We start from the raw sequence: 22,086 nt of genomic DNA on the forward strand, positions 1-22,086 counted from the left end.
GTGGAACAGATCAAAACCAGCCTCCAGTAAATACCATGTAGTGTACGTTCCTTTAAGAAATTCGGGCGAGAAATACTGACCCAACAAAAGGCCAGAATGTGAAACCCACTATTACAATGAGTGGTTAGGAACAACAGTATAGATACATTCACGGGTAAGCTGGACAGACACTTGAGGGGGAAATATTTTAAGAACATAACAGCTAGGAGCAGGAGTAGGCCATTCAGCCCCTCAAGCCTGCTCTGCTATTAAATACAATCATTGCTGATCTCATCACAGCCTCAACTTCACTTTCCTGCCCACTGTCCATAACCCTTCAACCCATTGCTCATTAAAAATCTGTCTATCTCTTCCTTCAATTTACTCAATGATCCAGCATCCACTGCACTCTGGGGGAGTGAATTCCACAGATTCTCGACCCTTTGAGAGAAGGAATTTCTCCACATCTCTGATATAAATCTGCCAGCCCTTATCTTAAAACGATGGCCTTTCGTTCTAGATTGCCCCACACGAGGAACCATTCATTCTACATCTACTTTGTCAGTCCCCTTCACCATATTATATCCCTCTATTAAATCTCTCATTCTTCTAAATTCCACAAATTGTAGGCCTAAACCTGTTCTTTCATGAAATGTAGGCATTAATTGCAGCATTTGTTGTCCACCCTTAATGGCCATTGGAGGCACTCAGAGACAACCACGTCACTGTGAATTTGAATCATAGGCCCATGTGTGGGCCAGGCCATGTTAAAGATGTCAGAGTGCCTTCCCCAGACTGTACCCATGAACTAGAGGCTGTCTGTTTTGAATGAATCAACAACAGCTTCATTGTTACTGTCGCAGAGAGGAATTCGATAATACAGATGATTTGTTGTGAAGCAAAATTTAAATTCGAGTTTAGTTAGTTTGACACAACAGGATTTGGAACCATGTTTCAAAAGACAGCACATGCCTGGGTTTAGCAATGACTGGCACTGTGATATTACCATGACACCAGATTTCTACTGATATGGAGATGGATCAATATCAGATGTGTGCAAGGTCACTCATCTTATACATAAAATCGAGCATGTACTTGTGCTGGTTGGCCTCTTTCTCAACGGGACACCGTGAAGTTTGAGTTCATAATCTCTTCCATCTCTCTCTTCTTGTCCCATGCAGGTTTCCTTCCTGCCATTTTGGGAAGGTCTATGGACTGATGCAAGCTCTCTCAGCTGTTGTCTCTCTGCTTCAGTATCCTTGCTTCGCTTTTATCCAGGGAACCTTGCAAGGTGACCCACTTTATGTGAGTACCGGCATGTAGCGATGACCCAACTCTCTCAATGATTAGACACCAGAGATTCTGTTGTCAATGCAGAGGCAAATATAACTAATTTGTATGATAGAAAGTTTCTCATCTATCTCCTGTGGTTCGACACATAGACAGCCTTGTTGATCTTTAAGGGGCCCTATTCTCTCCCTAGTTACTCTTCTGCCCTTAATGTACTTGTAGACTCTCTTAGGATTCTCCTCAACCTTAGGAAAAAGCTATCTCATATCTGCTTTATGCCCTCCTGATTTTCCTCTTAAGGATACGCCTATATTCCCCCATATTCCTTCAGGGATTCACTTGATCCCAACTCTCCCTTCTTTGTCTTCACTCAGGATAGGCTGGGACTTTTTTCCTTGGAGCTTTGGAGGCTGGTGTGTGATCTTGTAGAGGTTTATAAAATCATGAGGTACAAGGATAAGGTGAAAAACCAAGGTCTTTATTCCCAGGGTAGGGAAATACAAAACTAGAGGGCATAGGTTGAAGGTGCAGGGGGAAAGATTTAAAAGGGATCTGAGGGGCAACTTTTTCATGCAGATGGTGTTGCATGTATGGAACGAGCTCCAGAGGAAGTGGTGGAGGCTGGTACAATTACAACATCTAAAAGATAGGGTACACGAATAGGAACGGTAGAGGGAATTGGGCCAAATGCAGGCAAATGGGATTAGTTCAGCTGGGATACCTGGTCAGCATGGACAAGTTGGACCAAAGAGTCTGTTTCCGTGCTGTATTACTTGGTGACTGCACAGAGATTTCATGAGAGAGAGAGAGAGAAAAAAACACTGACACAAATAGGTCAAGACACAGAACAAGAAACCTTGAGTTGAATTTGCTATGCCTCTCCCATTGGACTGGTTTCAAAGACCAAGGTCAACCCCAGGTCTTTAAGAGTCCTGAATCTGTGAAAAATTGATGTAAACCTACCAACTCACCTCCTAAAAGCAGTGTTAAAAAAAAGTGTTTAAAAAAAAATAAGTAATAGCAATGTAATGTAGGTACACACATCACTGTAATACCTTATTTACAGCATAAATACTCAAACATCATGGTAGATCACGGTATTTAAAGCATATAATTTTATTGCTGCTTTATCAAGTGCTGGTTGATAAGGTGCCACTTAAACCCAAGCTCGCTGTACTAGCTTATTCCTGTCTGTGGGATTGTACACATCACGGCAGACTAGAAACAATGCAAACTTCTTAATGAATATGTAAGAGAGTGCACTTGAATGCATTCACAAATGTGGAAGCAGAGTTGTATGAAGAAAGTTCTATCCTTCTCTTTGGCACTGAGAAGATGGAGAGGAGATTTTATAGGGTATTTGAAAAATTGGAATATTTTGGCAAGGAAAGTGACAGGAAACAGTTTCTATTGGTGACAATGTTTCCATAGCAATAGAAGCAGGGCAACAATTTCAGATAGTGACCCAGAGGTGACTTGGTGGTACATCTGTTCAAGGAATGAATGATTTTGATTTGGAATGAATTGGAAGGGGATGAGAGTTGTAATTGCAGTATTCGAACAGGTACATGATAAACACAAGAAAAATTATGACGAGTGAAAATTCAGTAAAAATCGCAACAATTCAGGGGCAGCAGGAAGAAATACTGTACGGTTGAGTTCAGTAGATTAGCTCTTAAGGACCTATCAGAGGCAGAATGGGCAGATTGTCCAGCTATTCTGTAATGGGCAACGATTCGTTGAGAACTGTGTGAGAGGACTTCTTCCTAGAGACTCACTCTGTCATTTTATTTTTCTTTTTGTTGTGACCTTTCATACGCAGCTGAATCTCGGATTCGTCGCCGTGCTAACCCTGGCGTATGTCCATCCCATAAACATCTACCTCCGCTGTCGACAGGAGACCCAGAGGGAAAGCACATGCACACGCCGCTGGGTTCAAGTGGCAGCTCAGCAAGGATGACAGGAGGGAGAGAGAGGGATGTGCGCTGACTGGGGGAAAGGGGATTGCCGGGTGGGAAAGGGGATTGTGCAGAGGGCAGATGGCTACCTTAATGAATATCGTTATGAGCATTATGAGACAACAATCTGTCCATCAACATTAGTAAAACAAAGGAAGTGGAGTGGAGAGCACGCCCCTGTCTGTATCGATGAAGCTGAGGTGGAGGTGATCGAGAGCTTCAATTTTCTGTGAGTAACGATCACCAACAATCTGTCCTGGTCTACCCATATTGACGCTACATTCAAGAAAGCACAACAATGCCTCTACTCCCTCAGGAGGCTGTGGCAAATCAGTATGTCCAAAATGTCTCTTACACCATAGAAAGCATCCTGTCCAGATGCATCACAGCGTGCTATGGCAACTGCTCTGCCCAACGCCACAAGAAACTACAGAGAGTCCTGAACACAGCCCAGTCCATCACCCAAAGCAGCCTTCCGTCCATTGACTCTGCCTCGGGAAGGAAACCAACATCATCAAAACCACCACCCCCCCTACCAGCCACCCCGGTTATACTCCCTACCACCTTCTTCTGTCAGGCAGAAGGTATAAAAGTTTGAATATACGTACCAACAGATTCAAGAACAGCTTCTTGCCCGCTGTCATCACAATTTTGAACAGACCTCTTAAATTTTAATTCTGATCTTTCTCTGAACCTTGTCTGTAGCTGTAACACTATTCTGTACTCTGTCCTATTCTATATATATATAGATCATACCATACATAAGGTGTATGTATGTATATATAATATATGACATATACACACACCTTATGCATGGTTTGATCTGCCTGAATAGCGTGCAAAACAATAGATTTCACTGTATCTTGGTACGTGACAATAATAAATTAAATCAAAGATTCTGTGCAGAAACGTCACATTCGTTTTCTCTGAGTTACATTTTCTTTACAGCATGAGACCACATAAAGTCAGAGTGATATTCGAAGACACCTAAGGTGCAGACTCTATGGTACCCTCTGGAGACATAAACCATGATTGTCATTGAGGCAATTTAATTGCAGAGCAGGACTTTCCAGTGTGTTTTTTCAACCCTCAGGAACACCCAACATGAGCCCCACAGTGGCCAACTTCAAGATAGTTTTAGAAATGCATTGTTTCATGTTTTGTTCATGACTTTTCACCATCTCAAAGCGATGCCTCCATTGCCCACTTGAAAGTACTACAGCCACATGGATGCCCAATGACATTTACAAACATAATCTGTTTTTTGTGTGATAACACGTGAATAGCAGGACTGTATTATAATGGCTTGACTGAAGGCTCCACGCTATCAAAACCAGTGTCACGCAGGACTGTGATATTGTTATGTTGTATCTGATTTCTCACAGGTTTCCCCAGTCATGATCAATAAGTTATTATATTGATAGCAAACTGATCAATCTGAACGCACTGAAGGCTGAATCTAAGAAGACAGCTGCCTTTGTAACATTGCAACAATGTGCTGAAGAAGCACACTGAGTGCTCACTCCAAAGAGAAAAGTGCAACATGTAACTGACATGTTCACCAATGTCTGAAAGAGAATTGAATTTGTCCCGATTATCAAGAGCAAAATGCTTCATACCAGGGCAATAATATTGTCAACCTAATGCATTCAATTGTTATGAAGGAGTAGTCGAACTAAAACCAAAACACCCAGAGAATCTCGCCTCACCTTGTAATCTATTAAAGGAGTGGTTAGATGAAAGAAATCCCTGATAATCACTTTATAACTCAACAAGTAACAATTTATCTAACTCTAACAGTTAACAAATTAACCAAACTACTAACAAACTGAACAATTCCCCATTAACTACTAACTATTCCCAAATAAAACAATATTCTAATGGTATGCTGATCCAATAAATACAAGTCCTGCTTATATAAATGAAAATAATATTTAAAAAAATAAATTAAAACTTAGTGTCTCGAAATTACAGGCAGGATAAGTCTTCTGGAATGTTCCTTGCCCTCTCTGCTGTTTTCCATTCAGGAACACCTTTCTATGTCAAATTCTTGTGTTAGGAATATTAGTTAAGAGTGCTGTAGTACATTTATTTAGATGGTACTTACTCTGAGAGCTGTGAGAGCCAATGAGTTTCTCTTCAGATGGCAGATTGCTCTCAAATGCCCTGTTCTTTTATACCCTTGATTTATCAATTTCTTACAACAGGATTGGTCCTAGGTTGGCAACACCATCAGATTTAAATTTAATTGGGTTTTGGTATCTAGGGCCTGATTTAAATTGATTGGCTAAATTCAAAACCCTGTTGTCTTGGTAAAAAGTGCTGCTTTGCCTGCTCACAGTGTAGCCTTTTGTAACGTGTTTCAATTTTAAGAACTCTGCATCTGCTGCTGCCTGCAGACATTTTTTTAATCTTCAAGCCTAAAAACCACACCATCTTTTAAAGGGACCATGCACTCTGTCCTCCCTATCATTTTACAAACAAGTTCTAACATCTTGCCTCCCAATCCACAAGTATACCGAGTTCGCAACATCTCCCCCCTTAAGAAAAGTGAGCCATCATTATGAAAAGATAACTTCAATTTTTTCCTCTAAATCTTAACGTCATTATTACTAGATACATAGGTTATTTATCTAGAGTTACACATTTCGTACTAATTCTATATACATATATATAACATTTAACACTACCGTGTCTATCTTATATACACATTTTACTTTTAAACCCACGATAACACATCCACAATAACATTTTCACGATCTGCAACATGTATAGTCTGTAAATTAAATGCTTGTAACATAAGACTCCACTGAAATAGCCTGGTGTTCTTGTCTTTAAATCTTTCTAAAAATGTCAAAGGGTTGTGATCAATGTTCTCCAATATACTGCTTGCAACATCAACATTAAAACGTTGCAAGGCCAGTACCAAACTCAATAACTCCTTTTTAAAGGTTGAATACTTTTTCTGGTGGATATTGAGTTTCTTTGAATCTTTCAATCCACAGTCATTGTCCTGTAACAACACCGCGCCAACCCCTACATTGCTTGCGACGATGGCGACTTTAAAGGGTTTCAAGAAATTTGGTGTGGCTAAAACTGGTGCTTTTAAATTCTCAAATGCCTCCTGGCATTGTTCTTCCACTAAAATTTCATGTTCTACTTTAACAAACTCATCAGTGGTGCCACCACACTACTAAAGTTTGGAACAAACCTCTGGTAGAATCTGCTCAGTTCCAAAAATCGTAGAACTTCCTTCTTGGAGTTTGGTCTTGGAAATTCCTTAATGGCCTTCTTCTTAACATTCCTCATTGTCATCCTTCCATGTCCGGTGTTGTGTCTTAAGAATGTCACTTCTGCCTTCATGAATTCTGTCTTTGCCAAATTTATGATCAACTTTGCCTTCTGTAATCTCTCAAAGAGATCTGCCAAATGCACCATGTGATCTTTCCACAAATGGCTAAAGATCACTAAGTCATCTATATAGACGGCACAATTAGTCCATCCTGCCACAACTCTGTTCATAAGTCTTTGAAATGTGGCTGGTGTGTTCTTCATTCCAAAGGGCATTACTTTAAATTGATGCAGCCTATTTGGGGTTACAAACTCAGAAACTTCTTTCACTCTCTCTGACAAAGGTACTTATTGCACTTTCTCAGCAAATGTTTTCTAACGTACTTTCAGAAATTCAAGTGAGAAAGGATTCAAAGGTGAATGAGACCAGCACTGGGCATGTTCACCTGCTTCTTCTAATACCTCAGGGACAACATCGCAAAGGATCGGGCAAAACTGCTCTGAATCTCCAAAGACATTCTTTGAAGAATGAAACAAACGTACAATGTGAGAGATTCACAGACTGCGTCTCCAAAACAATCTTCTGCTTGTGCAGTGGCGTGAGGAGTCCAGCAGAGGGTAGCACTGTATCACTTTAAACATAATAGGGACGAGGTCAAAAATCACACAACACCAGGTATCGTCCAAGATAGTAGGAACTGCAGATGCTGGAGAATCCGAGACAAAAGGGTCTAGGCCCGAAACGTCAGCCTTTCTGCTCCTATGATGCTGCTTGGCCTGCTGTGTTCATCCAGCTCTGCACCTTGTTGACCAGGTATAGTCCAACAGGTTTATTTGAAAACACAAGCTTTTGAAGCCTCACTCCTTCTTCAGGTGTCCACCCCAGTCCAACACCAATACCTCCACAACACAATAGGAACGGACAGAGAGAGAGAGAGTACGACTTTGATTCGCCACATTTTAATCCGTTCATTCAAACTTCCATCAGGACAAAGTGATTCCCATTGAAGGCAGTGAGGGACAAGCTCACAGACACACATAGACAGACAGATACACACACACATGCACATGCATACATAGACATACACATTGAGACACACATCAATATGAGCATCAACATTATCACCTTAAGCACAAGGGAACAGACAGAGATAGAAGGGTTTGATCCCATTTCAATAGCTTCACCACTGAAACAAGAGACCCCATTGCACAAACATACAGACGCAGATACACACGAACATAGATACATTAACACACAACAGACACAAACACACAGAGATAGGCACAGAGACACACACACAGATATACACAAGAGACACAGTGTAACACACACACATGTACCTACAGACACGCATATTCACTCTCACAGATGCACAGACAGAAACATACATCGACAGACACACAGATATAGAGACAGAAGCACACACAGATAGATACAGAGACACAAACACAGAGACAGAAACACACAGATAGACACAGAGTGACACACACAGAGACACACAGACACTCATACATGCAGATACTCATAAACACAATCCCAGAATATAATATTGGAGACACAAAATTGGAAGAGAGCAGCTACTCTCAGTGTAAATAACTCATTCATGATACAGGGCTGGAATTTTGTGTTCAATTTAGGGTACACAAAGAAATGTATACAATACATGTATACCCACACAAACACCTATACACATACAATGAAACAGACAAACAGATACACACATACATACCAACACACACAGGCATACACATGCAGAAACACAGATATTGCCTAAGACAGCAAAAGTGAAGACTCTAATAGAATTCCTTGTTCCTAAAACTAAATGAGAAATTACTGGATTTTTAGGAATGTTTGAGTTTACTGAAAATTTGTGTACAATTTTAGCTAGAGAGCTGTGCCTTTAACAAATTTGTGAAGGAAACAAGCAAAATTGATCTGGTTAGCAGAATGTGAAGTGGCCTTTGAAAGGATGAAGGCATTTTGAATTAATGAACCACTGGTGACCATCCTTGATCTTTCCAAACTTTTCAAAATAGCAGTTGATGCTGGTGACTTGGGGCTGTGTGCTGCTTTTTCAGGATGATGAATCAGGAATAGAGAAACAATACCAGTCACAGGAAAAGAAAATTCACAGAGAAAGAGGCTTTGGGATTGCTGTTGGCTCTTCAACACTTAGAAGTCTATATCTGACAAAAAACAATGAAATGCTAAGTTACACTAATCATAACCCACTGGCCTTCATTGAAAAGTTTCAAATGAAGAATACAAGACTATTCCGATAGAGTCTTTATTGCAACCATTGCATGTAAAGATCAAAGGCATTGCTGAAAAACTTAATGTAATTGCTGATGTATTGTCCCAAGTGTCAAATGCAGGAATAAGTGAAAGCTTTAAGGAATGCTAAGATTGTATAACTTTATAATGAGAAAGAATAAATGGATTATAGTCGTGTTTTATTTTTGTGCATCATTTATTTTGTAAGGATAGTTTTTTTTTGATTTTATTGTATTAAATAAATAGCTTCCAAATGTAGATTTAAAAATGTGTAGAAATTTAAGTATGATTGTTATGTTAATTCTTACAATAAGCAGTCATATGAAATTATTACAAAAGAAGTTTTAGTGTCCTGCCTATATCCTTGAGCCCACATTTGGATAACACTAACCGGGGAACCTGGAGTTCAGATTCTCAGAATCTATAGCCTGAGCTTAAATACTAAGTTGTTTCTGCTATAATATCATTGTAGATGTACTCTACCCTGAAATAATATTGCTGTTTTGAAAACATTGGATCAGGCTTGGACACCTCATTAAGTATCCAGTTTATAGTGGTGAAGCTCACTAAATTCATTCAAGAGACCTTACTCCTGTTCTTATTTGTATGTTCCTGGTACACTTTTCAGTAGATCAGACGTGAGACCAAAGTCCTGTCTGTTTTTTCAGGTGGACATGAAAGATCTTGAGACACCATTTTACAGATAAACCAGTTGTCTCTCAATGCCCCTCTCGAGATGTTACCCTTCACCAAGCAGGAACAGTTGGTGCAGCGCTTTCTTCACCTGCTGTGTTGAGACCTGGTTGTGTAGGAAATCCTGAATTGTTTTTGTACACAGCAACAGGAACTTCATTTCCAAAGTAATTCATTGGTAATGAATGACTCCATTCTGAGCAAATTCTCATCCACACTCTTCTCCAGTTTGCCTAAAACTTTTCATTAGCAAATTGGTGGAGTTCATTATTTAGAAAGAAATTTGCAGATGATACTAAAATAGATGGGAACATAGGTTGCATGAAGAAATAAGAAATTTACAAATGGATATGGATAGATTAAGTGAATGGGTCAATATTTGGTATGTGAAGTTTAATGTGGAGAAATACTTATCTAAATGGAGACAAACATTAGAGTTCTTCAGTGCAGTGGGATTTGTTAGTCCTTGTGCATGAATCACAGTAAACTAGCATTGAAGGTATGGAGCAAATTACTGCAGATGGTGGAACCTGTACTGAAACAAAAAATGCTACATACCACAGCGGGTCAGGCAGCAACCATGGAGAGAAAGCAAGATAATGCTTCAAGTCTAGATGACTCTTCATCAGAGCTGACGTGAAGTGTGGAGTTGGAAGCATTTATGCTATAGTTGGGGGAGAGTGAAATGCTGGGGGAGAAAGGATGTTGATAGTTCAGATTGTGTTTGGAATGTGAGAATAGTAGAACAATGTTGTGTCTAACTGCCAGACTGGAAAGAACAGACGGTCCATCTGGGGTGGGGGGAAGAGGAGAGAGGTCATGGTGACAGAAAATGTAACAAGTAAAGCTAAAAGAAAGAGAAGGAATGGGAGTGGTTCACAGTCTGAAGGTGTCAAACTCTATTAAATCCAGAAGGTTGTAAAGTGCCTAGTCTGAAGATGAGATGTTGTTTCTTCAGTTTGCTCTGTGATTCACTGGAGCATTGCAGCATGCCAAAGTCAGATAAGTGGGCATGCGAGCAGGACGCTGCGTTAAAATGAGCAGTTATGGGAAGGTCAGGGTCATACTTGCACACAGACCAGACGTGTTCTGCAAAGCAACCACCCAGTCTGTGTTTAGTTTCTCCAATATAGAGTAGGCCACATTGGGTGCAGCAAATACAATAGATCAGATTGGAGGATGTACAGGTGAAATGCTGCTGCAACTGCAAAGACTGTTTAGGCCCTTGGATGGTGAGCAGGGATGAGGTGAAGGGGCAAGTGCTGTACCTTCTGTGGTTACATATGAAGGCACCATGAAGGGGGGGTGGTGTTGGTGGCCACTGAGGAATGGACTAGGGTATCCCAGAGGGAATGGTCCCTGTGAAATGCAGACAGGGGAGGAAGGGGGACATGTGTTTGGTGGTAGCATTCTGCTGGAGTTGTCTGAAATTGTGGAGAACAATCCTTTGAATGCTGAGGCTGGTGGTGGGATGAAAAGTGAGGACAAGGGGAGCCCGATCACGCTGTTGAGTGATGGGAAGGGGTGAGGGCGGAAGTGCGGGCGATGGGTCAGATGCAGTTGAGGGCTTTATCAACCACAATTTAAATGTAAATGTGTGGGAAACCACAATTATGGAAGAAGCAAGCCACATTAGCAGCGCTGTTTTGGAAGGTGGCATCATCCAAACAGATATCACACAGCAAAGGAACTGGGAAAATGGGTTGGAATCCTTACAAGACGTGGGGATTCCAGCATCTGCAGTAATTTGCTCCTAACAATCAACCCCTTACTTTGTGCTGTTTTCCTCAGTTTATTTTCTAAAAAAAAAATCAATTGACATCTCACAGTATTTCAGTTCTCTTGCTTTATCTTTCCATTTCCCCGGACTGCTGTATCCATCGAAAATTTGTTACTCTTCTGTTTCCTGTTTACTATATTGTCAATTTGTGTGTCATCTGCAAAGGCTGAAGTGATGTCCTGTGAACCCACTTCCAGTTCATTAACATTGAACAGAAAAAAGCAGTGTTTCTAATCTGAACCTCTGTAGCTCTCTCCAAGCTGAAAGTCATGAAACACTACCCTGTGTCTATGAGCCAATGTTGTGTCCATTCTGCTACTGCCCCTTTCATCCCATAAGCATTTATTCTCATTGTTCAGTTGTGAGACTTCATTTCTTCTACATGAAGGAATTGGACCCAGGTATCTCCATTTGCTCTATGTCCTATCAAAATTCATAAATTTACAAGACAGGTTATACATAGAGAAATACTGCATTAGTACTATCCTTGGTACACACCCAGGGCAGGAACAATCCTGGATTTAATACAGAGTAAATCTCCCTCCACACCATCCTCATCAAACACTCCCAGGACAGAGATAGCACGGAGTTAGATGCAGAGTAAGGTTCTTTCTACATTATTCATATCAAACACTCCCAATACAGGTACAAGATAAGGATCCCTCTACATTGTCCATTCAAACATTCCCCGGCCACAGCTTTCGATTCCCATCTCCACAATGTGCAATAATTGTAGATGTCTCTGAATTTTGTGTCATCATTCAGAGCTATTCAGCTCGGTGAGCCCTCACAGATCTCCCATGCTCATTGTCCCTGCCTTCCCTTTCCTATCTCCATCTTTCCCTCTCCTTTCCCTTCACTTCTCTGCATCCCTCCTGTCCTTCGTTTGTTGTTTTTTCTGAGAATTTATTATAACATTGTAATGTTAAGACAAACCATACTGATTTCTGAAGAAGGGTCCCGCCCTGAAACTTCAACTTCCCTGCTCCTCTGATGCTGCCTGGCCTGCTGTGTTCCTCCAGCTCCACACCATGTTATCTCTGAGTATAACAGTGTTTGCTCTGTCCTGGAGGATAGAGGATTGGCTGGTGGACAGTAAACAGAGTCATTTCCAGCTTGACAACTTGGTACTGGTGAGGGTGCCAGCAGAGTCACTGCTAAAGACACAACAATTTACAATTGATTTAGACAAAGGGAACAAATGTAATGTCTCCAGGTTCACTGACAAGACCAAATTGGGTGGGAGTGAAAGCTGTGGGGACAACTAAAGAGGCTGTGAACAGATACGGACAAGTTCACAGAGTAGACAAGCATTGGCAGATGGTCAGATCTCCACATTAAATCTCAGCTGCGGCAGAGATTTACACACACTCAGTGACATATTAAAACCCCTGTTCCCTGCACAGTCCACATTGCCAGATGCAATGAAATTGTTCCCTTGTCTGAGGGCAGCTTTCTGATGGATAAGATTGCAACATGAAGGTACTGACTGTAAGCGTTTGCTACATCCCATCATATCATATACTTTGCTGTCTCTATGATGTGAACTATATTTAAAACACTGGCCAACGGAATGTAATGTGGTGAAATGCGATCCATGTTTATAGGAAGAATAGAAGAAAAAGACATGTTTTGCTTTAAATTGGTGAGAAATTATTAAACAATATTGTTCGGGGGTTCGACTGATCTCGTACATGAGTTAACATGATGGTAGAGCCAATAATTAGGAGGACAATGATACATTGCCAGGAGATTGTATTAAGAACATGAGGAAGTCTTGCAATGAATTTCTCAGTCAGATCTTCCCTTTCACTGAAGGTATTAATGTCCCTTTGGCATTCCTCCTTCACACACAATCACTCAAACACACACACACTCTGTCATGCACTCACACACACTCACTCACAAAAACACAGCTGCAGAGCAATACAAACTCACCATCTCAGAATCACACAAACTTACACACACACACCAGCACAATCTCTAAAATTCAACCATTTTCACTCCCTCAGTCACATACTCCCCCACGTGCACATTCACTCACTCACTGCCCCATACACTCCCTCACATGCACACTCAATCCCTCACCAAACGTAGGGCCTTGGGTAGTGTCGAACAGAGGCACCTAAGGGCTCAAGTAAATAATTCTTTGAAGTTTGTGTCACACGTAGACAAGGTGGTTAAGAAAGCATTTAGCACACTTGCCTTCATTGCGTAGACCTTTAAATATAGGAGTTGGGACATCATGTTGAGGTTGTACAAGATGATGGTGAGGCCTCATCTGGAGTACTGTGTTCAGTTCTGCTCACCTTGTTATATATTATTAAATGTTATTATTAAACTTGAGAGGGTTCAGAAAAGATTTATCAGGATATTGTCAAGAACAGAAGGTTTGAGTTATAAGGAAAGGCTGGATAGGCTGTGACTTTTTCACTGGAGCATATAAGGTTGCAGGGTGACCTTATAGAGGTTTATAAAATCATGAGTGGTATAGATAAGGTAAATGGCAGGTGTATTTTCCTAAAGGTGTGGGATTTCAAGACTACAAGGCATATTTTTGAGAGAAGAAATTTTTTTGAAAGGAAAAAGACTTTAAGAAAAGTCATGAGGGGCAACTTTTTTTTCCACGGAGAGTGGTTCATGTGTGGAATGAACTTCCAGAGGAATTTGTCAATGCAGGTACAGTTACAATGTTTAAAAGATACTTCGGTAAGTACATGAATAAGAAAGGTTTACAGGGATATGGGCCACGTGCAGGCAAGTGGGGAACAATTTCAGTTTGGGATTATGGTCGGTGTGGAACGATTGGACCGAAGGGCCTGTATCTGTGCTGTATGACTCTATGATACACATGTATCTATGGGTCCAGGAGTTTTGTTTATTACAGATCCATTTGTTTTATTTTTAGGCAACACAAAATTTGAAGTCACAGTGGCACAGTGAGGAATTTTATAAATTCCTCTGATCGTAATAAAACAAAACTGATTCCAGTTTAAAACTCAGATTCTGAACAAGGCCTGACACATACAATTCAGTCTCAGACCAGAAATGTCATCTTTTGTATATTCCTATCATGCTGCCTGTTTCAAGATTGGAAAGTTCATCAGACTCTGCCGAAACATTTAATTATCTGAAGGCAGTGGGTTTCAGCAGAGTCTGAAATTCGCATCTTAATTAATCGAAACTTGCATATCCTTTCTAACAGACTTCTCCAACTCCTGCTTCCGATGCAAACTTACATTTATCCACCATTCCTATCAGCCCTGGAGAAAGTGAGCTGCGCTCCATAAAACTGACAGAATTCCAAAGGCTGATTTTCTTTGGAGAAACAGAATGTACAGAAATTAAATTGCAGCTTTCCCTGTTCCTGCTCCCGGTTCAATATTTGACCATTTAGTTTGTACAGACTTGGAGACTGGAATCTAATTGATGATGTCACCAGCAAGTTTATACATAGCACAACATATCACGGGAAGTGAATTACAGACTATAATCTAATTGAGGTGTTTGGAGTAATTTATCAAGTAACCGATACTGTCACACCGGTTAGCTTCATTCGATATGGGACTTTGAACAGAATATCACACACTAGTGAATTAATTAGAGGCCTCCTGTTCAGTTTGTTTCTCCCTCTCACAGGCAGAGTGCAAGAACGCACAAATTTCAAGGATGAATAGAGAGCTTTTAGTTCATTTAATACTTATTGGGAAAGATTTGATTTCATCAACAATGGAAGGCTAGGAAGGATTTATTGCAGGGAGGATGAAGAAATAAACGTTGTGCTCCACAATGGTTTTGTTTTAATTTGGTACGTTTCAGAAGAGATTGGGGAAATGTATTATTTTTTGAGGTAATTTTGTAACAATCTACATTTAAGCCCATAACTATAATCCTTTAAACTTTAGTCACTCAAGAAAATGTACTTACTTACTGTACACAAAAATCTCCCTAAATTATCTTTTATACACTGCTTACACTTTATACACATTATAAAGCTACCACCTACTTTGTAATTTCTATTTGTACTTTGTGATCTCCTTCAAATGTTTTAGCTTTTCCATGACATTAGTTTTAAAAATGAGGAAAATCATCCAGGGAACTGTCAACCACAGACAGAAAAAACATCAATTAAAAAAATGGTCTCTGAAAATAGTCAGTGATGGGTTTTTGACAGAATTAGAAACTTGCCCATTAAACAAAAACGGAGAAATTAAGTTCAGAATTTCAATCACAAGGACACAGCAGCATACCAGCCCCTGACCTGAACAACCGGGCACAGAAAACATCGGAAAATACCCTCGGAAAATAGGAAAGAAACACAAACAGGCCAAATTGAATGAGATGGATCCACAGATAGATACCTTAAGGAATCAATCAGGCACACTAGGATGATCCCCATATGGAGGGACTATCTTCTGAATAAAGATTAAACAGCTTGAGACTCTACTCATTGGCGTTGAGAAAAATGAGAGGTGATCTCATTGAAACATAGAGCATTCTTAAAAGGCTTGACATGGCAAATGCTGAGAGGACTTTTCCCCTCATGGGAGAGTCTAGAACCAGATAGTGCGCACACAGGGAAAAAAAAGAGTACCAATTTGAGTCTTAGATGAGGGGGAATTTCTTCTCTCAGAGGGTTGAGTGTCTTTGGAACTCCCCACCATACAGGTGTTGGGGGTGTGCAGAGACCTAGTGTGTATTTTACACTGAGATAGGCAGATTTTTGATTGCCCATAACCCTTGATTCCCCGACCAAAGGACAAGAAAGTGGACATGAGGAATGCTGGTACAACTATGATCCTACTGAATGATGGAACAGGCTAGAGGGGCCAAACAGTCTACACTTGTTCTTATTTCTTATAGTCCGGAAGGAAGTCACAGCAGGTGACATCAATGTTTATCACCCTTAAGGACCAATCACAGATTGATCAGACACTCCTTAAGCCAATTAGAAACTAGCATCACCCAGGCCAATTACAATGTAATAACGTCACTAATGTTACAATAGGTTGTGACTTGGAGATAGAAGTTAGCAAGCCGCAGCTTTCAGTGACCACAGTACATGCACCGAGTTTGAAGCTGAGCTTAATATAGGCTGCTGCTCAGTGAGAAACACAAGGACATCACGCTATTGGACTGGGTCCAGAGATCTAGTGTTGACTCCTTGCACCCCAGCCGAATTGGAAAGCAAGGCCGGAGTATGCCCTTCAATACGAAGCATTGCTTTATAACTTCAAGTCATGTCACCAGGCTGCATCCTATTGCCTGGAAATGGTTAAAGTCTCAAACAAAACAAAACAGAAGTTAGGATTCGGGTTCAATGTGTAATCTAAAATTTACAGGGGTGAGGCTTGAAAAGAACAGACAAGAGGGAGGAGACTTTTAATTGAGCTGTTCAAAATCAGGAAACTTTTAACACAGTAAATAGGAAGGATGTACTTTCAGTGACCACAGGTTCAAAACAAACAACACTCATTGAAGGTAATTGTTAAATTAACCAAAGCTAACATGACAGCATTCTTCTTCACACTGACAGTTGCTATGGTCTGGAACAGACTCACTGAAAGCTAAATGGAAACTAATTCAATGGGACCTTACCAAATGAAATGATTAAAACAGTGGGACCAATTCGACAACTCTTCAACAAGCCCAAAGCTGAGTAGATGTGCCCCTCCTGAGCTGTACCATTCAGTGATCAGTGTGCGATGTTACTGTACAGAACCACATGCAGACATATCCAGCATCTAAAAACATATCAGGAACATGTTTGGAAATCATTTGAGGCATTGCAGAAAGGTCCCGGATCAATAAAGGGGCATTTTCAGTGACTCCGATCCTCTTGACCAACTGTACACCAAGGGTTCATCTTGACAACATCAAGAGGTCGAGGGGGATCAGTTCTGAGAGGTTAGCCCTGATTCCTGTGACTCAAGGGGGTCATGTGGCCTGTTCATTTTTTAATCTCTTCCTTCCCTGTTCAATAATCCCAGATCCTCTAATCGCAGGGTCATCACTTCAACAGAAGAGGAAACTTTGAACTGAAACGGAAGATGGACAGCTGGCAACAGTTTCAGAACAGAATGAGGAATGTCCCAAACCAAATGGCCACCATGGCCTTCAGGAGGGAGCTGCTTTCTCTTTCTTCAATTCCGAGCAGAAAACTGGTCATTCCAGGATCTTCCACTGGCAAAGTTCCAGGATCTTCCGATGGTAACATTCAACGTGGACGTCGGAACCGCACGTGGGATCTCCTGGCTAAAACCATTAAGGTGGAAATTACTTCCAGTTTTACTTCAAGAATCTGGATAGTTTCAAACAGCAACATTAACCTGCCCTCGAAATCCCGTACAACCCCAGTTACCCACTCATGCCGGAGCACAAACTCTCACTATAGTCTTAAGACTTTGCACAGATCTGCCCTGAGCACAGCTCCAGAACCCAGTACAGGCCTCACATACATCCCACCAGACTGGCCAGCAGTCCATACGCTTCACAGAGTGACTCCCACCACCAGGAACCCCACCCTCCAAAGAGAACCCTTAAATATACGCACCACCCACAAACAGAGGAGATTGCAGAAGTGAGGTGAGTTGCAGAAGGTTATAGTGATGGAGAGCTGTAGCAAATGAAAGACCAGAGAGAGGAGTGTGACTCTGGGGGATGGAGGAAGTCCTAGGGACAGCGAAGGTTTGCAGGGGCCTGTAACAGTTCTAGAGGTAGGTGTTTTGTAGTTGCTGCAGAAGGTTATAGCATTGGGAGGACTCAAGGGGCTGTGGAAGTCCCAGAGATGGAAAAAGTAGTGGAGTCTGAGGTTACAGACTTTGGACTTTCAGAGGGCTGAGACTGTAGACATAGGGAGGGGTGTAGGGGCTGGTGGAAGTTACAGAAATAGGGAGGGGTGTTGGGGCTGGAGTGGGTTACAGATATAGGGAGGGGTGTAGGGGCTGGAGTGGGTTACAGAAATAGGGAGGGGTGTAGGGGGCTGGTGGAAGTTACAGAAATAGGAAGGGGTGTAGGGGCTGGAGGAGGTTACAGAGATAGGGAGAGGTGCAGGGGCTGCAGGAGGTTATAGAGATAGGGAAGGATGTAGGGTCTGGTGTAGGTTAGACTTATAGGAAAGGGTGTACATGCTCTCGAGGAGGTTACAGAGCTAGGGAGGGGTGTAGGGGCTGGAGGTGGTTACAGAGATAGGGAGAGGTGTAGGGGCTGGGGGAGTTTACAGAGATAGGGAGGGGCTTATAGACATAGGGAGGGGGTGTAGGGGCTTATAGACATAGGGAGGGGGTGTAGGGGCTGGAAGAAGGTTACAGAGATCAGAAGGTTGTACAACCTGAATAAGGAGGTTGGTCGAACATAAAGGATACAGAAATGTAGAGGTTTCTGAGACTTAAAGGAGATTTGAGACTGGGAGATATGTCGAAGCTGATGGGGGTGAAGAGAGATCGGGAAGTATGTGGGAGCCTGTGGAGATCATTTTGAGGGAGTGCCCTACCTGCTCACAGAACACCCAGACGCATGTTTGCTCCTGAGCGATACTGAGTGAGAGAACAGTCCCCAGATGTGAAACTTCCCACCATCCAAACACCCTCTGACCTTCCGGACTAGCATACTTACCACCGAGCCTCTGAGTGAGGACTGAACAGTGAAGGAATAAAATGATAAAGGCAATGATGAATTCCAGGAAGCACAATACCAAGAGGAAGAAGACTGTCATCAATGGCCCCAACTGTAAAATACAAAAATGAGACACTCCAATCACCACCCTTCAATGTGAGACCTCCCACTAATCCTCTATTCTTTAAATCCTGTTCCGAGCCAACAATGTGAACTCAGTCTCTCTCATTCTCTAACACTCACATCCCACCTCACAAGAGGTGGGCATCTCTCTGATCCCTGCTTCTGTTCTCCTCTTTCTTCCTGTGAACTGTCACTCTCCCCTCCTGCCAGCACTGTCCTCTCACTCCATCCTGTGCTTCAGTCTCGAGTGTGATCTCCAACTCTGACTTTTGCCCATCTCTCACTAGAGCACTGCTCCGATGCCTTGTCCTCCCTCTCCCAAATACAAACCCAATCCCTTTGCTGAGTCCTGTACCACTTTCTAAGCACCATCTCTTATTCTCCCTTTCTCCCCACATCTGACCTGCACCCCATCTCCAGGACTGTCTCTCACTCTTAAATCTGATATCTTCCTAGCTTTCTTCCCCGAAGAAGCAGTAACTGTCTCTCTCTTTCCCAGCTTTGAATGCTGTCTCTTTCTCCTTCACCCCCACTCTGTCTCTCTCCTATCCAGAGTTTTGTCTCTAACTTGCCTTACTGATTCCCTCTCTCCCTTGCTTTCTCTTCTTCTCTCCCTCTCTCCAAATCTTACTGCTGCCGAACACATGCAATGGAAGAGCTACTCACAAAGTAAAAGCTTGAGTTTAGTGGTTCCATCAAGTTGAGTGAGATAAGGTAAACTCCTGTACCGACCATAGCTGCTACACAGCTGACTATGTGCATCAGTATTATTGCTTGTTTCTGCAGGGAGTTTAAACAGATTACTTTGCAATAAGCCAATCAACAAATTATTTACAGCTAGAATGTTCTCCCCGTTCTGGAAGAGCTACTGTGCCTCTCTCCTCCTACTCTGCACCCTGCCACCATGTCTTCCTGAAATTGCTGACCACGTCAGTGTCTCTTCTCCAGCCCTCTGGAGCCAAGGAATAGGAAAGTATCTTGCATCTCCAACCCCAATGAAGGAGCAAGTCAACCAGTGCTCTTCCCTTATCAACTTCCAGTTGTGCTGTACATTCTTCCTTTGCAGCTAACAGTCAAATTTCCTGTTCAATTCCTCAATTGAACCTGTAGCCACCAAACTCCCAGGTGCCTAATTCCAAATCCTGACCACACCCATGGTCTCAAAAAGCTCTTCCCTTGTTGCTGTTGTTTATTTTGGCAATTGAATTCAACTTTTCTTCTGATTCCTGATCCTTCTACCAATGGGAACAGTTTATTCGTATCTGCTCTATCCAAACCCCTCATGATTTTAAACACCTTAAAACCTTCTCCTCTCAAAGCAAGACAATCCAAACTTCTCCAATTTATCCGCAGAACTGAAGCTCCCCAGTCCTGGAACTATTCTCGTGAACTTTTTCTGCAATACCTCTGAAAAGAGTGGTGCCCAGAACTAGACACAATAAACCAGCTGTGGGCCAGTGTTTTAAACAAGTTGATCGCATCTCCCTGTCCAAAGAACAACCATTAACTACTCTGTACTGCTTCTTTTCACTCAAACAATTTTGAATCCATATTTCTGTTATTCTTTATTGCGGGAACTCTTAGCTGACCTCCACTCTGGAGGCTTTACTAAATCCCTTTTGTAATTTCTCTAGTTAATTATTCTTACCCTGGATTGTTCTGTGTACTTGCCCATAGCAAACCTAAACCGGATCACTGTTCGTCAATGTCCTCCGCTCAACACTCAACCCACCTCATTCCTAAGAACCAGTTTCAGTAATGCCCTTTGTTTGTTTGACTGGAATTGTGCTGATTCTGAAAATTGTCCTGAACACATTCTAGGAACTCTGCTGTATAACTGTCCCTGTCTAAATCATTTGATCAAAATTCTCTGTATAATTACTCTGCAATTTCTACATTTTTCTGTAATGTCCCTGTAAACTGATGCAATATAGCTGCACCCTTTCTGTTCCTTAGCTCCAAACTGATTCAGACCTTCAATCCTCTGGGATATCATCTCTCTCCTGCACTACAAACGTTTCCTGAATAATCAAGACTCTCCTCCATCCTTCTTTCCTGAAAACCTTGTGTCCACAAATCGTTAACACCTAGTTGTGTCCTGCTGAGGGCGAGGTCTTAGTTATATCCACAACATTATATTTCCATGTGCCTATAACTCACCAGTCTTACTGATCTCACTTCACACATTCAGATATATCCTCATGTAGCCATTATTCCTTTCCACTTACTAGGAATCCATCCAATAACATAATAACTCCACTGCGTGGCAGACTTTCCCAGTGTTCCCTGCACACTGGCATCCTTCTCTAACATTACTTCTAGGTTCCCATATCCCAAAGCCAATTTACTTCAAATGTTCCCAAACTCATTCTGGAAGAAAAATGATCCTGTTTCAGTTTGGGTACAATCTGCCAAGCCTGCACAGGTCCCATTTCCCTTGTGTTTATGCCCACATCCCAGGAATCAAAAACGCTCTTTTCTCCATAAGTATCTTTCCAGTCACTCATTCACCTGCTTTACACTCCTGCTACCACATTCACTGATGCATTGTAATGGAAGTAAAATGAAGATTACAACTGGGTTTGTGTCTGTTTGTACCGTAAATTCCCACCGGAGGATTTGAGAAAGGGATCCATCAATATCTCCTCAGGACAAACTGTGACCAAGTTGTGCAACACATTCCCAAGAAGTTAAAATGTTAACAATACTTACAAGGTTGATATTCGCTGTGTTTATAATGTCCACCACCAGTGATCCTGCTGCGATATACTGGGGGTAAAAGTACGCTGTATAAGAAACATTGGTGGCATAACAATAATTGTAAGCTGAATATCAAAACACTTTGTAGCATGCACTGCTTGTATAAATATATTAATGAAGAATTAGAATGTGTACATACAGCATGAAGCAGCAACTATTTTGGACTTCATTCTTTGTTCAAGTCTCCACCCACTCACCCTCTTCATCTCAGCTTCTCAGCTTAACTTTCTATTCCATTTTTTCTTATCTACCCATCTAATTTTCTTCTGACTTTCAATCTACCTATGTGTCTTTGATATTCAATGGAACTGTCACATATGAAT

General features: G+C 41.6%; 2 protein-coding genes across 17 annotated transcripts in view; one reads left to right on the forward strand and one right to left on the reverse strand.

Annotated features, from left to right (window-relative positions):
• LOC109923510 (equilibrative nucleobase transporter 1-like) overlaps positions 1-4,132 on the forward strand; it is a 30,227-nt gene extending 26,095 nt beyond the window's left edge. For 2 of the 5 annotated variants that reach the window (XM_048620869.1, XM_048620871.1), the window contains exons 12-13: positions 1,161-1,270; positions 3,092-4,132. In XM_048620869.1, coding sequence (XP_048476826.1) covers positions 1,161-1,270; positions 3,092-3,258 — 277 coding nt within the window. In that variant the 3' untranslated portion in view covers positions 3,259-4,132. Of the gene's footprint in view, positions 1-1,160; positions 1,285-3,091 lie in introns of all 5 variants that reach the window. The other 3 variants (XM_048620873.1, XM_048620874.1, XM_048620872.1) reach the window with 2 other exon arrangements.
• Positions 4,133-16,576: 12,444 nt separating this feature from the next.
• LOC125488063 overlaps positions 16,577-22,086 on the reverse strand; it is a 35,679-nt gene continuing 30,169 nt past the window's right edge. For 9 of the 12 annotated variants that reach the window (XM_048620887.1, XM_048620890.1, XM_048620888.1 and 6 more), the window contains 4 exons: positions 21,716-21,772; positions 19,670-19,783; positions 18,881-18,992; positions 16,577-17,521 (listed from right to left, as the gene is read on the reverse strand). In XM_048620887.1, coding sequence (XP_048476844.1) covers positions 17,484-17,521; positions 18,881-18,992; positions 19,670-19,783; positions 21,716-21,772 — 321 coding nt within the window. In that variant the 3' untranslated portion in view covers positions 16,577-17,483. The remainder of the gene's footprint in view (positions 17,522-18,880; positions 18,993-19,669; positions 19,784-21,715; positions 21,773-22,086) is intronic. The other 3 variants (XM_048620893.1, XM_048620891.1, XM_048620892.1) reach the window with 1 other exon arrangement.

This window comes from Rhincodon typus, chromosome 48 (genome assembly GCF_021869965.1).
Source record: "Rhincodon typus isolate 14 chromosome 48, sRhiTyp1.1, whole genome shotgun sequence".
NCBI classification, from domain to species: domain Eukaryota; kingdom Metazoa; phylum Chordata; class Chondrichthyes; order Orectolobiformes; family Rhincodontidae; genus Rhincodon; species Rhincodon typus.